Genomic DNA, 16733 nt, shown 5'->3' with positions numbered 1-16733 from the left:
TATTATTAATATGAATCTTATGAGTAACTAGTGATTAAAGGACTAAAAAGCATAATATTTCCCTCTGAAATGTATAGTATAAAGTAGCAAACAAGTTAAATATGGAAGTTGAGTATATTTACCTCAAAATAGTAATTAAGTATAGTACTTAAAAGAAAATACACGAGAGTCCTTAACATGCCATTATAGTGTGTGCATTTGAATTTCATACAAAAAAAAAGTTTGAAGTTTGCAGGCCTACTTGTTCTTAGTCGTGCTTACAAGAGAACCCAAGATTTGGGAAACTATCGCGATGGTTATATGCAGGGTTTCTTTATTACGCACATTCTACAAACAAATTATAGTTTATAATTTACCGTCGCTGCGAAGAAGATCTGCTTAGGTTGTGGGTCAAGAAAGACTTGGTCAGAGTTAGAGAAAGATCATAGATTGGGTTAAAATTATTATTCTCGCGAGATGTTCCGCGGGTCTAGGATTCCCCTCTAGACACGGCGCTGTTCCTCTATTTCATGGTGCCATTTCCGTTTTCGACGTCGGTTACGTAAAACGTCATAGCTGAAGTTTGATTGGTGTACGTTTGTTTCGTTTCTCGATGTAACACCACTGCACCGGACTTGGACGATTGGCATTAAACCAAGCAATTGACACTCAAGTAACGGTATTTTTTAAAAAGACATTTTACTTAATTGCTGACGCCAGTCTTCAAAACAAGGATTCCAGAGAAGGACGTTTTTGAAGAGCCTGATAAAAAACTGTCAAACACCACCCGGATACAGTAGTCGGTGTTTGTTGAATGTAAAAACAAGCGCTTCCATGCTAACGCGGGAAACGCTGCTGTGTTGGTTCAGTGTTTTCCACTGAGGAGCACCCGCCACGCTAACCCTTATATTTACGGAAAGTAACATTATCAGAGCCAACAAATGAGCTGAAACCATAGTGTTTAGTTGTTTCTTTATGTATAGAAACAGTCTATCCTCGGCGGGACCTCTGCCCTGAGACTGTGCTGTGTCCGGGCCGTTTGAACCACTTAATTATATGTCGGTCCTCGCGCTGCCCGTTAACGTCTGTCTGTGTAGCCACCGAGCAGCTGTTAGCTCACACACAAAGAGAGGAGTCTCGCTAACTAAAGCTAGCTAAACAACCGACAAACACAACTGCTGCTGTTGTTTACTTTCTTTAAATCATGGAGACGTTTCAGAAGGTGGAGAAAATTGGAGAAGGGACGTATGGAGTGGTTTACAAAGCCAAGAATAAAGTGACCGGAGAAACTGTTGCTCTGAAGAAAATCAGGCTGGAGACGTAAGTTTAGATAACCTAGCTAATTATTTTTGTTGGTTATCATCAGGGGCCAGTATATTTCAAAACTTTTAATCCAGATCAGAATGATCCGGAGAACACTAGCTCTAAGTCTCAAAATTTGTTTTTGGTTTATTTAGGCTGGTGATTAAAGCAAATCTGCCAGCCACTTCAACATTTTACTAGCATTTGGCTGGTAGATTGTGCTAATATAAGTATTGATTAGACCAGAACATGATACAGATAATAAAAAAGGACCTACAAACTATGTTAGGTGTTTTTGAAGGAGTTCCAAGATAAATTTGAGGAGTGACAGGTTAATTAAGGCGATACGAAATACGCACCGTCATTCTGTAACAAACTTACTTTAATCCTTATAAAATTCACCTACATCTAATTACACAATCTGAAAAGGAAAAATGCCTTTGGTTGAACTGCTCAAGGCCTGCAGCTAACGATTATTTTCATTGTTGATTAATCTGTCGATTATTTTCTCGATGATATCTTCAATTTTTGTCCAGAATCCAAAGATATTCAGATCACTGTTATAGAGGAGTAAAGAAACCAGAAAATATTCACATTTTAGGAGATGAAATCAGAGAATTTGTACCTAAAAAGACTCAAAATGATTATGTTATCATCAAAATAGTTGGTGATTAATTTAATAGTTAATTAATAATTGATTAATTGTTTCAGCTCTAAACTGCTCAGAACTTATGTATGAAGGTTTTTTTTTAATGTCCATCTGATTGTTGGTTTGTTTACACTGACTTCATAAATGAAGAGGATTAAACCTGAAGTTAAGACTGATAGCTAAGTTGTTTACTACCTGCATCATCAGGACCCTGACTGTGCATGGAGAAGTGATTTTACAAAAAAACATGCATAATTTGTGCAGGCCTACATTAAAATTGTTTTTTTTATTGCTAGCATGTTGTGCCAAGGAATATGATTTCTTATGCTTAAGCAGGTGGCACTGATGACTTTCTTTATCCAATGTTTTCTGACCTTTGTGTCAGACCACAGAGAGCACAAGCATTGCTTTGCTTATCTTGTATTGGTTGATTTGTTAGCTGTGATGGTGCAGTGATGTGCTGTGTTTGTAAGACTTGCAGCTGTGTCATTACAAGAGAGGAAGCTGATTGTACTGCTCTGGTCATTGATCTTTCAACCGTGGAAGTCTCTCTTGTGTCTCAAGTTGCTTTTGTTGTGAATGCTTTGACTGTGCCTTGTGTGAAGATGCACAAAAACATGGTGAAGTTAATAAAAAGTTAAAATAACCTGGAATGAGTGTAAGAAATTAAGTAACATAAGGAGTTAATTTACAATGTGTTTCATACAGAGAAACAGAGGGTGTACCAAGCACTGCCATCCGAGAGATTTCACTCCTCAAAGAACTCAGTCACCCAAATATTGTCAAGTAAGTGCCTAATGTGACAACTTTGAGCTAAATCCTGTTTGCGTGATTCTTGTGTTATTTGTTTGTGGCATTTATTAAGCGAATTTGCCTGTTAACACATTTCAGATTGCGGGATGTCATCCACACTGAGAACAAGCTCTACCTTGTTTTTGAGTTCCTTCATCAGGATCTTAAAAAGTTCATGGACTCCTCATCAGTCACTGGTATCCCACTGCCTCTGGTTAAGGTAAACATCAGCTATATTTGCAAAACACTTCTGTATTGATCTCTTTAAGAAATCTCTTGACTTACCTGGGTTCATTTAACTTTTTATTTCCATTTGTAGAGTTATCTTTTCCAGCTGCTGCAAGGCCTGGCCTTCTGCCACTCTCACAGGGTTCTTCATCGAGACCTGAAACCCCAGAACCTCCTCATCAACGCCCAGGGCGAGATCAAGCTGGCTGACTTTGGCCTTGCAAGAGCCTTTGGGGTGCCTGTCCGCACATACACACATGAGGTAATGTGTACTGGTTCTCTATTTGCCCATGTCAACAGGCTTTTTAAGAAACTAATCAGATTAAAGTGTATATTTATTGCCATGCCGTCAAGTGCACTCCATCATGCTTCCTCTGAGTGACCTGAATGCTCTGGTATAGTCAACATCAGCTAATGGCAAAAATTTCTCGCTCCACTCAAGGTTTATTGTGTTTATATCTTGGAGTACACATTACTAAACAAAGGGGTATCAGGTGGCTTTTGTTGATACTTACTTTGGTTCGTTTTTTCCTGAGTAGTTGTTTTCCTCAATGCAAACTTGCTTCTGTGATATTTTTCAGGTGGTAACACTTTGGTACAGAGCACCAGAAATTCTCCTGGGCTGTAAATACTACTCCACAGCTGTCGACATCTGGAGTCTTGGGTGCATCTTTGCTGAAATGGTATTGCACCAAGTTTCATCTGTCACAATAAGCTCCACTTTGAGCATACAATGCCTGCACATGTTGCACAGTCTTGCCTGACTGTCCGTTGTTTCACAGATCACCAGGAGGGCCTTATTCCCCGGCGACTCAGAGATCGATCAGCTGTTCCGCATCTTCCGCACCTTGGGCACACCTGATGAGACCGTCTGGCCAGGAGTCACATCAATGCCCGACTACAAACCGTCTTTCCCGAAGTGGGCCCGGCAGGATTTAGCCAAAGTGGTGCCTCTCCTTGATGAAGATGGAAGAGAGCTGCTTGGAGTGAGAACATTTGTTTTAATTTCTGCTGTCTCATACATTTGTTGTGTGTTACTCTTTTTTGATATCAGACAGAATTGTAAACTTGTTCCACTCTGTTTCCATCTTCGGTCTGACATTGCCTACACTCTAAACAATTTCTGTGGTGGAGGGGGATTCAGTTTTTGCTAATCAATCACAAGAGACCAACGTTTCAGTCTGAATTAACCATCATTTTAAGTCGAGACTGATACTGGTACCTTTTATTTAGAGCAGCTACAATAGCAGCATCTTTAGGAGTCACCATTGTTGTTATTACTCCACCTTGGTTTCCATGCACAGTTTGAGAACAACTTGACAACAGTGTTAGTCCCCCTGCCTTTACTTCAAGAGTAAAGAGTTTTGCAGCTGGAGCAGAAGTATGCACTTTGTTAGTGCTGTAGTTTGGTTTATTTGTCCTACCAAGGATATGAGATAGCATTCTAAGCAAATGAGACACAAAGTAAATTGTTTTTCCACTACAGCATACAAGTATATGCAAAGCTGGTACAGCTGTAACAGTCGGTTCAATAGAACAGTTGATCAACAGAAAATTAACCTGCAACAATTGCAGAAAACAATGAGAAATCATTTCAGTCATTTTTTTCAAGCAATATCACAGTTTCTTCAGTGTGAGGATGTGATTTACTTCTTTATCATATATGATTTGAACCTGATTTTAATTTAGTTTCTGACTATTGGAAATAAACAATGAGCTTCAATACATGACTGGGCTGTGGGAAATTATAACAGAAATTTTCACTATTTTCTGAAATCGGTAAATCAAGAAAAAAAATGGAAGATTTTTTTTTAAAATCTGTTTGTTGTTATCCCTCCTTAACTTGTAAATATTCCAATTCTTAGTACTTATCTAGAGTTCTGTTAGCTTTTTTAGTGTTTTGTTATTTTTTTAATATCTTGTTTCTAGCCTAGTATTTTTTTAAGTGCTGTTGTTGTTTGAGTACTTGTATGTCTACATGGGCTGGTGTGATAGAAGCAGCATTTCAATTGTCTTTATCTCTTGTACACATGGCAGAATTGCCACTAAATTTGACTTTGAAAATGAAAATAATCACTGGATGCAGGCCTACTTATAGACACATTCTTGACTATCCTTTTCCATCTCTGTTTTTGTCCTTGCAGGAAATGCTGAATTATGATCCGAACAAAAGGTTATCTGCCAAAAACGCCCTTGTGCATCGATTCTTCCGTGACGTCACCATGCCAATTCCTCATCTGAGACTCTGAGTCCTGCCAAATACCAGCCCATTTTAAGGCCAACAATGTCTAAGCAATAAGGACCTCCTCGCCTCGCTCCATGTCCACGCCCAGAATGGACAGAAACAGTGGACACTACAGGTTATGTTGGATCCTTCAGTGGATGTTTGTTAACACCTAAAACCAACGATCTACACAATAGATGTCCGGAGAGTTTTGCTGTTTCTTCAGCCAATATGTTATCATAGTTTAGAAGGTTTAATTCTAATTGTCAGAAACTATTTTGCATATTTATGTGCAGCTGCCATCTTTGATGTAAATGTTACTTGTGATTGGGATGATTTTGTGCAGGTCAAAGAAACATTTTAGTTATCTGCCATTAAATTTCCCAATTTAAACAGTGTGTCGGCTTTAGAATGTCCAAATTCAGATCAGTCTAATAGTTGGGATTAAATATGATTGAATACGTTTGTGGGATAGTGCAAATAACAGATATCATGCTTTGTAAGACTGAGTGGCAGCTGAATAACAGATGGCGTGACGGCTCTCAGCACAAGTTGTCACACAACAAACATCGTCACCTGATGTAAAACAGTTGGTGCTGAAGGAACACAAGTTTACTGTAGTGTTTTTTCAGGTTTACTTTCTTGCAGTTAAGTTCAAAATTTGGGTCTGAAGTATCTTGAAGTGATTATAAAAATGGCACCTTTTGGTTGTTTGGTACACAAAAATGTTTGTTGGTCATTCAGGATTTCTTACCAAACTGAGGTTCTCAGCTTTGTACATACAGTCATATAAATGTTCCTGTTGTAATTCAGATTTTACAGAATTTAATTTGCTGTTGCATCTTTCTTACTCTTGATTTTATTCAAACTTCATGGACTGTTTTTATGGATGTTTATTTAGAGTTTGAAAAAATAAAGTTGTTTAAATAACTGTAACTGTTGGTTGGTGTGAGGATCATTTTGCAGCACAGCTGGTTCATTTGAAGGGTCAGCAGACTGATTGGTGTTTTCTTCAGTTCTGGAGCCAAGTGAAACAATTAATGCCAAATAGTTTGTGGAACTCAAATACCAGAGTCAAGTACTGTTTCGCATTGTTAAATCCAATTACTGTTACACTTCATTAATCCTTGCCTAGACAAACACACAGCCTAATTTCTACAGCTGGAACCTCATCAGACACAAACTTATAATGGATGGTTTTCATAACCTTGTTAGGTTTTAAAATAAGTGGTGTCATTTTCCCCTATTAGAAATTCCATCTATGTTTTTATCATGAAATGGCAGTAATGATGAGTCACAAATTTAAGTCAAATTTTAAGTCAGGTGTTAATGAGTCAAGCTAGGCAGAGAAATACTGCATGAGCATTTAAGGATTAAAATGATGTTTCTGTTTTCCAGACAAAAATGTTAAAGCATGCACTAAAATTAAATTGTGAACTTGTGGCATGAGGTAAAATGTCATTCAAAACTCACAAAATTAAAAAAGATTTAAAATTTTTAAATGTTGAATTGGGCGTGGTGTTCAAAAAAATATGAATGCAGTAACAACACTCAATGTTATAAGTGTAATATCTATTATTTTAGATATTCAACACCCCTCCTTTCAGAGTTTGAAATCAGATCTTTCACTTCTGGGTGCCAGGATTTCTGACAGTATTTTCACAGATAAATGCAACTGAAAAAAAGCAGCACAAAACGCTCCAAACCACACATGAAATACAATCAATTGAACATATATGTTGTGCATTCTTCACATTCATGTACATACAAAAGTAAATACGTGTTTAAAATGTATAAATGATATATCTGCTCTGCAGCCTACATATTTGTATATATATTTGTGAACCTGTTTAAAATTCAATAAAAAATATTAATGAGAAAAACAATCAGTGAAGCAACGGATTTCAAGCTAAATGAGTTTTTATAAGTCAAGAAATCAGGTGAAATCAAGAGGAGATGTTCAGTCACAGAAAGTTAGAAAATCAGAATGACAGACAAAACAATGGCATTTTGATATGTGGCCATCAGGGGGCATCAAAGTCTAAAATGTTTAAATCTTACATATAGTGGCTTTAATATATTTTATCTCTGCACAGAAGAAGACACAAAAAGAGTCCTTGTGTTAACAGGTGTAGTTTATTTTCATAATGAACAATAATTAGAGATGGATGATTGTGGGGAAACCAGTAAGAAACATATGAAAATATGTTAGATTTAAATTAATAAAGAATTGCATTATATGAGAGGCATAATTCAAATAGTGGTGCTTGTTGTTAATTTGGATGATTTAATTTAGTAAAAAAAATCAACACCACAAAATACATATGTGCTCAGTTTGTGGGAGAAGTACACATAATCCATAAACAGAGAAATATCACAGCACTAGCCAGCTAGCTGTTTCTCACACATGTCCCAGTTATATTTACTGCAGCTCTAATGTTGCCTGCCGTCCTGACAACATTGTGGTGATGTGAGATAAATATTTGGATGATGACATTTGCTTTTTATTTTAATCACATTTGTTGTTTGTCTTTGCAAATCTGTACCCTAGACATTTTAATGACAGCTGTGGTTTACTGTATTTGTTGCCAGGACTGACCATTTTATTAATACATATGTAATTTTTTATTATTATTGTAAAACCGAATAAAAGTATGGTTAAAAAACTTAATAAGGCTGCAAAGTGAAAATTTTGCTTCTATTTCTGAACTTAGCATGGGCCTATTCTTAATAAATGTTATATACTGACTAGTTCAGCAACAATAAAGCTTGTGTTTAGCCTGAATTATTAGAAATGGCTTTTGCTATTGATTGCCCATAAGGCAATGCTCCTCAAACTCAGGGGCTTCTCCTGCTGGTCGAGTGCTTTCATGCAATGCTGCAAAGATTTATATCAACATTTATTCAGACAGAAAACGACAGGTAAAGATTAAAAAATGGACAGATTTTGTTAGTGAGGTTAAAGTGAGTGGTGCTGTAAATTATACTCAGAAGCATAAACAACAAGAAATAAGTGCTCGGCTGATTTAACACTGTAACCTAAAGTCAGCAGCACAAGAGATCACAGGTGAGTACAGTAAGTTGACGTGTCAGTAGACACAGAAATGGCCATGAAAACAGAAGTGCAGTGTGGTCCGATTTACTAGAAATAAGTGTTTGCGCCATCAAGAAACTGTGCCTCAGTTGAAAGAGTCAGTTAACACCTTTCAAAATTTGGAAATATGTTTAATGTTCATGTCTAAAAGTGTGTGAAGGTCTATAGATACAGTTCTACAGTCCAGCACTTTTGGAGATTCAGACTTAAAGCCCATACCAGTGATGTTTGCATGTTTCCAGTAATAAAAACTAATGTCACTGCTGACTGTTTTGCATAGCATATTGGAATGTTTGCTATTATTGAATTTATTTTTCCTACCCTCTGTTGTTATCCATTCTTTCCGTATGATGTGAAAATACTGTGTCAGAAAAGTAATTAAATAAATGCCAGATTTATACTTCTTTGTTTCCTAAAAATGTTATTCTTGAGACTTTTCAAATCAGTCTCTTAAAAAGTTATTCCATGTCACAATAATAAAAAAAAATCTCTGCCAATAACAGCCTGTTGGCTAATTTCTATGTAAAGGACTCAAAAAAAAAACTGTTTTCTGGCTGAAGATGTTTAAAAATGACATGAAATAACATGCTGTGATTACTCAACCTATCAGAAATGTTCAGCCTTGCAAAGCCCACCCCGAAAGTTCCTGTACTTTTGGAAAGTACTGTGCCTGAGCAAGGACTTTTTGCGAGGTAATATAATGTCCCTCAAACTTAATTTAGACCCTGATCCCTGCGGTGGAAACACAGCAAGTTCCTCCAAAGGATCCTAGTCCTTGGGGAAAGTTCTTGTGGGTGAAACATGACTATGGTACCCTTAAAGTTAGTTTGAAGAGTCGCTTGTGGATTTTTATATCATACGGAAACCAGCGGCTGCCTGAGAGGTAAAAAAAAGACATTCAAATTAATCTGAAAAATTTGTCTGCAGCGATGTAAAATACACATGACTTGTAGCTGTAAAAACACTGGTATGGTGCTTTAAGCAGTTTTGGGTGTTTGTGGAAGTTCTGGGAGGATGGTGCGGAGCATTATTTAGTTCAAATTTCTAATTTCGGTTTCATGGCAAGCTTGTAGAGGATCTGGTAGCCATCATCCCAGGCATACAGCAGCTGCTCCTGTGGGTTGTACTTCAGACTGGAGTGGGCTCCGTAACGCTTTGGGAAGTAAATCATTGGAGCGTCTTCAGTGGTCACCATACCATTGACATCATACACACATTGGATACGGGAGCGACCAGGCTGCTCGGTGTTGTACACCACATACAAAGTGCCACAGATGACAAAAGCCGCCTCTGCGTTCTCTCTCGGACAGTTTGTGTCCCACATTTGCTCGATGTCCAGAGAACTGGGGTCCATTTTAGCCACAGAGATGTACCGCTCGTTCTGCCGTGTGGCATAAATGGCCCACAGGCCCTCCTCATCCACAGCCAGGTCCATCATTGTCTCAGGGGTCAGGCCATACACTGGGACATGGTCCTGCTCTGGGAACACCGCGCTGTCCGTCACAGAGCCATTTTTCAAGTCATATTTAACCACCATTATCTCGTCCACCTGGTTTATGTAATACGCGTGATTGTTGTAGACCACGTGTCCTGTTCCTCTCCAGGAGGACGGCAGTTTCAGGCTCCTAGACAGAGACATGCCCAGCGAGCGGGTGAAGTCTTGCACAGTGGCAAACTGATGGATGGTGTCTTCATCTGTGCCGTTAAATATGTAGACCCTCCCAGAGGGCCTGCTGGTGTCTTTGGTCCACATGCCCTTTGGGCCTCCGACTCGCTTCAAGATCTTCATGGCTTTTATGTTGGAGATCATGTCGCTGCAGTCTGAAAACAAGACAGTGATGGGATTTACATGGTGGGTGTCTTTGAAATATCTTTGCTTTCTTGTCAAGAGTTAGATAAATACAATAACACTCCCATATGTGCCTGTTCATTGACATACAGAAGACAGTGTAAAGATAGGCGACAAATTAAAGAAGATGCTAACTTAAAGTTCCATAGAGAGGTTTTGGACCATCATGATCAATGCCAAAGCTTCTTGCAGGGTCTGAGGTCAACGATGTCATGGTCCTGTGGCCCATGGCCACAAAAAAGTTACTCTGTGGCCACCAAACATTCCATGTAGATGCCCCCCTGTGGCTACCAAGTTTTACCCCCATACTGTGAGCCTTCACCAATACTTTCCATGAGAAAAATGGACAACATAAGTGTCACAATTCAGTTACATTACTTTTCTGTATTGTTTTACATAAGTTTACAATTGGGCTCCCAGATTTAGAGACTTTGTGTCCTGTGAGAGTTTCTAAACTCTATTAGGGCTCAACACTATTCTTTCATTCACTCCCTCATTTGGTGTTTTGATGATGCTGGTGGAAAGATTGTGATTATGAAGGCCATAGCACATGATTCACATTATTTTGACACTCATCAAATCATTCAGTGACCCCTCATGCCCTCTGTGCAAACATATGCATTTGTTATGTTTCTCCACTCATTTATTTAGATTTTTCTTTTTCTTTTTTTTTTTTTTTTTTTAGCAACAAACAATACAAGTTGGGACACTTGGTAAAATGGAAATAAAATCAGAATGCAATGATTTACAAATGACCTATATTCAGTTGAGAACAGTACGATGACAAGATATTTCATGTTTAAATTGTTAAGCTTTGTTGTTTTTGTAAATGTACACTCATTTTGAATTTGGATAATTGGATATAGGATGCTACACTGGCTCAGGAACACTATGGGAAACACACAGTTTGTTGCTGCATCTACAAATGCAAGTTGAGCCTCTAAAGTGTAAAGAGAAAGCCAGATCTCAACAACAGAAACACAGCAGACTTCTCTGGGGCCCAAGTGCATCAGGTCCACATTTCAGATTGTTTTCAAATCATGGACGTTGAGTCCTCTGGGCTAAAGAGGAAACGGATCATCCAGATTGTTACCAGTGCTAACTTCAAAAGCCCGCATCTGTGTTTGTATCAGGATGTGTTAGTGTCCATGACAGGCCTGCCTGCGGTCCAGACCTGTCTCCCACTGAAAATGTGTGGTGCATTATGAAGTAAAAAAAAACAACACAACAGAGCCCCTGGGCTGTTGAACAACTGGAGCCATATTAAGCAAGAATGGGAAAGAATTTCACTTTCAAAATTCCAAAAAATTGTCATCGGTTCCCAAATGCTTTCTGAGTGTTGTTAAAAGAAAAAGTGATGGATCACAGTAGTAGACATGACCCTGTCCTGGCTTTTTTGGAACATGTTGCAACTTCAGAATGAGTGTATATTTACAAATAAACAATAACATTTGTCTTTCTGAATATTAAATATCTTGTCATTGGACTGTATTGAAGTGAATACAGAAAGAAAAACATTTGCAAATCATTGCAAAATCATTTTAGTCATGTTTTACACAACATTTTTTTTAAAATTGGGGAAATAGTTTTAAGAATAAGACTGGAGGTATTCTATATTTTTCTTATTGTCAACAAATGCTGTGAAAATAATCAGAACAACAATAAATTGATCACACTACGTGTGTGTGTAGCCAAGGCCTGCAGCTCAAGACACATCAGTGTAGCACTGGAAGTTCCTTCATTATGATGAACATGAGTTGTACTGTAGTTTAGTTTAAATTAATACCACATACCCCGACCTGCTGCCGTCAATATAATAATAATAACATCGCTGCATAATTCAAACTAGCACACCAAACGTGTATCGGTTAACCACTGGAAATAATCCCTGACTAATGCACTTTTACTACTCTTTGAATTATTCTACAGTGCCCAGCTGGTTTAGGACATTACCTTGCGTCTTTTAAAATGAAACTACTTGTGATTGGTTTTTAGAGATATATATCTTCAGTAGGCATCAACAGGCAAAAATAGTCAAAGTCAAAATAGCACTAGACGGACTAGCTAATTATTGCTTTTCATCTTTTCATGGGATTTGGTGACAATAAGAAAAATGTAGAATAATGCCACCTTATCTTTTCATACCACTTCTTAAGAAGAAAGTTTTAAGAATATGAGCGGCCTGATGTGAGGGTGTGTAGCCTCACACAGGTGATGGAAAACTCAAACTTTGTAAATGGAGTGCTTTGGGTTTCAGTTGTTGGTCAGATAAAATAATAATAATAATGAACTTTGAGTAAACATTAGGTTGGCATTTTTATATTCACCCTGAAAAAAACAGTGGGTTTATTCAGGTCATATCTCACCTGATAGTTTTGAATACTTGGCCTTCTGCTTCTCCTTCACCAGCGTCACCTGCTGCTCAATCAGCTTGTCGTCCACATCCACACATGGCTGAGCTCCATTCTGAGTCTCCAGGTAGTCCAGCTCACGCTCGACCCGGTCCACCCGTGTCCCCACACTGTCTAGATTTGTCCTCAGTGTCTCTTTCTCTTTGTCCAGGTTCTCCAGCTGGGAAACCATCTGTTGCTTTAGCTCCCGCAGCTCTGAGGCGTAGCGGGTGGTCTGTTCGTGCCACAGAGAGATCCGGTCCTGTTTTAAAAGAAGGTGGCACAAGATAATAAGTGACGGTTCTGATTGCGATACAATTCTGTTTATTGATATCGAGTTTTTACCGATTCTTGATTTCGATTCTTTGAGTGTCCTGCATTCTTCTCAGTGGACGTGTGTGAAACTCTACCATGGACAAATGTTACCAACTGAAACACTGAGCTGACTTATGGTCAACACTAACCATGACGACAATGGTTTCTTTTCTGCTTTCTTGACTATTTGGGGGTTTACTTAGGCTACTTTATTGTAATGGCATAGCATTTGCCAAATGTAGATGATTGTTACAAGACTCACATTTACCTGCTGGTCAATCAACTTATCAACGGCTGAGTAGGGTAACTAAGAATAATGCTAGACTCACAATTTAATAAGACAAATGCACGCAACAGGCATGCATTAGACTTGCATGTCTGCAGCACAAAGTTTAATTTGAAATAAGCACAAGTGAAATTTGTGTATGAATCAATACACACAATTTATATTAACATTTCTTAATGATTTCTTTGGAGTCATAATTCTTGAGTTCTTGAATTCTTGATTTGTGTTCTTGATGCCCAAACCTAGATAATATGGGAAATTTTACACAACGTGAAGTGTTCACACTCCATCTTACTCCTTTGTATTTTAGTAATAATGTGAGCAATACATATTTATTTTACAGGAACTGTAAATGCAGCTCTAGAAAGCTCTGAAAAACCCATAATTTTATGTCCTTTACAGGCTCAGTAAATAGACTGTGACAGGAGGCCATAATAAGTAGGAAACTCATCCTACAAACAACCAGGTTCAGCCCACACGTGGCAAGTATCCACCCTGCTCAAATGTCCTTTAGCAAAACACCAAATCCTACCAGCTGACTCTGTGGCAGACGATGACCTCTGACCTCGCTGTGGAGGAGAAAAATGAGAGGAGATCTTTTCTACAGCTGACCAGTAAAGTCTGACTCCAGTTTTGTTTAACAAACTTGTTAGAATGGCTATAGACCTAATATAAAAAGAAATAAGACATATTTTATATTTAATCTTTCACACAAATAAAACTGCAGTATTATAATAGAATGACTAACTGTCAGTGTGTGCTATTACTGCAACAGCCTGTTCCTTGAGATTTATTTGGAGCTGTAAGTGAGATAGATTTGTATCCATCACAGAAAATGTTTCCACACATTCAACAATAATTTCCCAGGAAGTTCTCTGAAAGCTGTGAAATCTGTTATTGGTCAATTACTTTTCTTTTCATTTATCATCACAGTAAGTCTAATTATGGGATGTAAATATAGCACAATTCTTCCAAACAAACCAGCTTTCATATAATTTTAGTTTTTTTCCCCAAAATAACTTTAATAAACTGCAGTTTATGTTTGCATTTGCATGCATATGCATCATATATGCATATCTGGACAAATCAAGATATATATTTATTTCAGTCTTTTAACCCAGACAAGAAGCTCATATTATCATCATATTATCATACCAGGGGTTCCCAAAATGTACATTAGACCACAGACCCAGAATTTGTCCTAAGAAATCCTATCTGAGTATTTTTTTTAATGTTTGGGTTATAGGATTTAAAAAGTCTTCATAGTCAGTCAATGATCAAACTACAATCACCAAAATTACAATCAATCAAAAGGGCCAACCTGAATTCTTCCATGATTTTTCCAACTTTCAAAAAAGCTGACAAAAGTTAAAATATTCTATTCCTCCTTTTGTTAGGGACCCCTTACAACCCACTCAAGGACCCCTGTTGGTCCCCGGACCCCAGTTTGAAAACCACTACCCTATACATTTCAGAGAGCTGCATTTTCCAGCATTTTCCTCAGGATTTGCCCACATCTGCATTCCATTGCCTTTGCCCTGTCTGTCCCTGGAAGTTTTCCTCTCAGAGGGACTCTGGAGCGCAGGGCTCGGCAGGAAGGTGAAGGGAGTCTTACCTCAATAGCAAGCAGCCTCCGCTCCAAGTAGTCAATCAGTGCTTGGTGCTGAGCGGTGGCTAAGCAGGCCAAAGTAACCAAGACAACAAGTCCTCTCATTTTGTGCAGTCTCTGTAGCTCCTGTAAAGGTTTGACTGGACTTCAGTGAGAGAGTGTGGAGGAGCCAGCAGATTCCCAGAGGTGGGCTGGAATGTTTTACTGAGCTGTCTGGGAGGAGGAGCCAAAAACATCTGGTGTAGATGGAAGCATGAAGTCTTTGAGAAAGAAAGTGGTTTCTCTTTACTTAAACTTTTAACTGATTGACAAACTGAAAAAAACAAAACAAAATATAAAGTAGCTTATAGTCTGGTGTTTGAATGTATGTATGGCTTTGATGGAATGGGAAGTGTTTCATGTGTGGTCCTGCGGCACATTAACGTGTGGCGCAGGACCACAAGTTACGTAGGAGGAGGAAACGTAATGTGAGTGGGAGTCAGGAATCAGTGAGACAGTGTACTCCTGTATTACACAAGCAGAGGGCCATGGACTGTGGATTTGAATCAACTTCAGAAAAATAACTTATGTCTTAAAAAAAACTCTTTAACAATGACAATAATATAACAAAAATATGAGCTATTCTAACAAAGGAATTTCTGAGATGCTTGTTATTTATCCTTTATTTAATCAGGAGGGATTCATTCAGATACAATTATCTTCCACATACAAAACATCACAGAAACATACCAAGACACAAGAAACCAATATACAGGGATCAGGGGCTAAAAAGATTCATGGCAAATAACGGCACTTATTAGAAAGTATGCTTTGCGGCTCTTCCCAGGCGTGTGGGGTGTGTAAAAGGAAAAGGCAGGTTTACCCAGCTTGATTCAGAAGGTTGGGATGTTGAGCTCTGATCTAAACACATATCTTTATTTTGCAAGGTGAAAGTAGAAATCTAATGTGTCTCTTTTTCATGGGACATGATGCTGACAGATCCATGCTTTTAATGTGACTGTGGCAACAAAATACCTCATTTTAACAGGTCAGAAGCCTTCAGTGGTTTCAGGATCTTTATTAAGGATGGGGGCCGTCCACTGGCACTACAACACAATGCTAGGCCTACCTGTTTTCCCAGACCCTCTATTTCAGAGTTTCAGACCGGCTCTTCCAGACAACGCTGCCAGGAATCCAGTGACTCAGTAGCTTGCAGTTTTGTGTGGAGATCTCTGAAAAGTGGGCGTTGTAAACAATGCTCTTCTAAAAGAAAAAGCCTGCAATGCAGGTGCAAATCTGCAAACGTTTCAGAATAAAGATTTGCCCTAAATATGTGCACAACAACAACAACAAAAACAAAGCTGCTGTTACAGCTTCTGAGGCCCTTTATTGGGGAGCCAGCTCCCTAAGAGGTATTTGATGATATCTTGAGGTCACTGTAACCTTGACTTTTGACCTTTGACCACCAAAGTCATTTCATCTTTGAATCCAAGTGAACATCTGTGCCAAAATTGAAGAAAATTCCTTCAAGGTATTCATAGAGATGTGGCATTCACAAGCATGAGATAACCTCAAAACATAATGCCTCCAGTCATGATAACATGAGGGCATAAAAGTCATGAACAAACTTTTTAAAGGTTTTTCATAAATTCTGAGTCACAGAGGTCCTTCAGCATACAGTCACGAATGGGCACAATAAAAAAATAGGCTGATTGGTCCAGTAGTGTTTGACATTACCTGCAGCCAAGCTGTAGTTCTAGTCATTACATATGCATGGACACGTGCACACACACACACTCACTCACTCACTCACTCACTCACTCACTCACTCACTCACTCACTCACACATACACTCATGCACACACAGAAACGATTACATGATCTCCTCCAGGCTTACACCTGGCGGAGATGATAATAATAATCATAGTGGGTTCATGTCTACAGTAAAAATAGTAGTTAGTTTGTCTTGTGCTGAATTACTGGGGAAATTGTGTTAATACTGTAATTATATGTCCACCTTGCCGCACAAAAGTCAGT

At 38.4% G+C, this 16733-nt stretch overlaps 2 protein-coding genes across 2 annotated transcripts; one reads left to right on the top strand and one right to left on the bottom strand.

The window, feature by feature from the left end:
• The first annotated feature begins 606 nt into the window (after positions 1-606).
• On the top strand, positions 607-6110 carry cdk2 (cyclin dependent kinase 2). Its single transcript, XM_084732002.1, has 7 exons — positions 607-1299; positions 2639-2716; positions 2822-2942; positions 3042-3212; positions 3532-3633; positions 3733-3936; positions 5095-6110. Exons 1-7 carry the CDS (start codon positions 1184-1186, stop codon positions 5197-5199), a joined length of 897 nt encoding a protein of 298 aa, XP_084588128.1. The 5' UTR covers positions 607-1183; the 3' UTR covers positions 5200-6110.
• A 2984-nt stretch (positions 6111-9094) lies between these two features.
• Positions 9095-14894, bottom strand: olfml3b (olfactomedin-like 3b). The gene is made up of 3 exons (XM_084731988.1): positions 14724-14894; positions 12484-12769; positions 9095-10089 (listed from the first exon to the last, which is right to left on the bottom strand). Exons 1-3 carry the CDS (start codon positions 14820-14822, stop codon positions 9305-9307), a joined length of 1170 nt encoding a protein of 389 aa, XP_084588114.1. The 5' UTR covers positions 14823-14894; the 3' UTR covers positions 9095-9304.
• Positions 14895-16733: the final 1839 nt, after the last annotated feature.

Source organism: Lutjanus erythropterus, chromosome 2 (genome assembly GCF_056507025.1).
Source record: "Lutjanus erythropterus isolate fLutEry1 chromosome 2, fLutEry1.hap2, whole genome shotgun sequence".
Lineage (NCBI taxonomy): Eukaryota > Metazoa > Chordata > Actinopteri > Lutjaniformes > Lutjanidae > Lutjanus > Lutjanus erythropterus.
The sequence above is the reverse complement of the archived record's forward strand: the minus strand, read 5'-3'. Positions and strand labels throughout refer to the sequence as shown.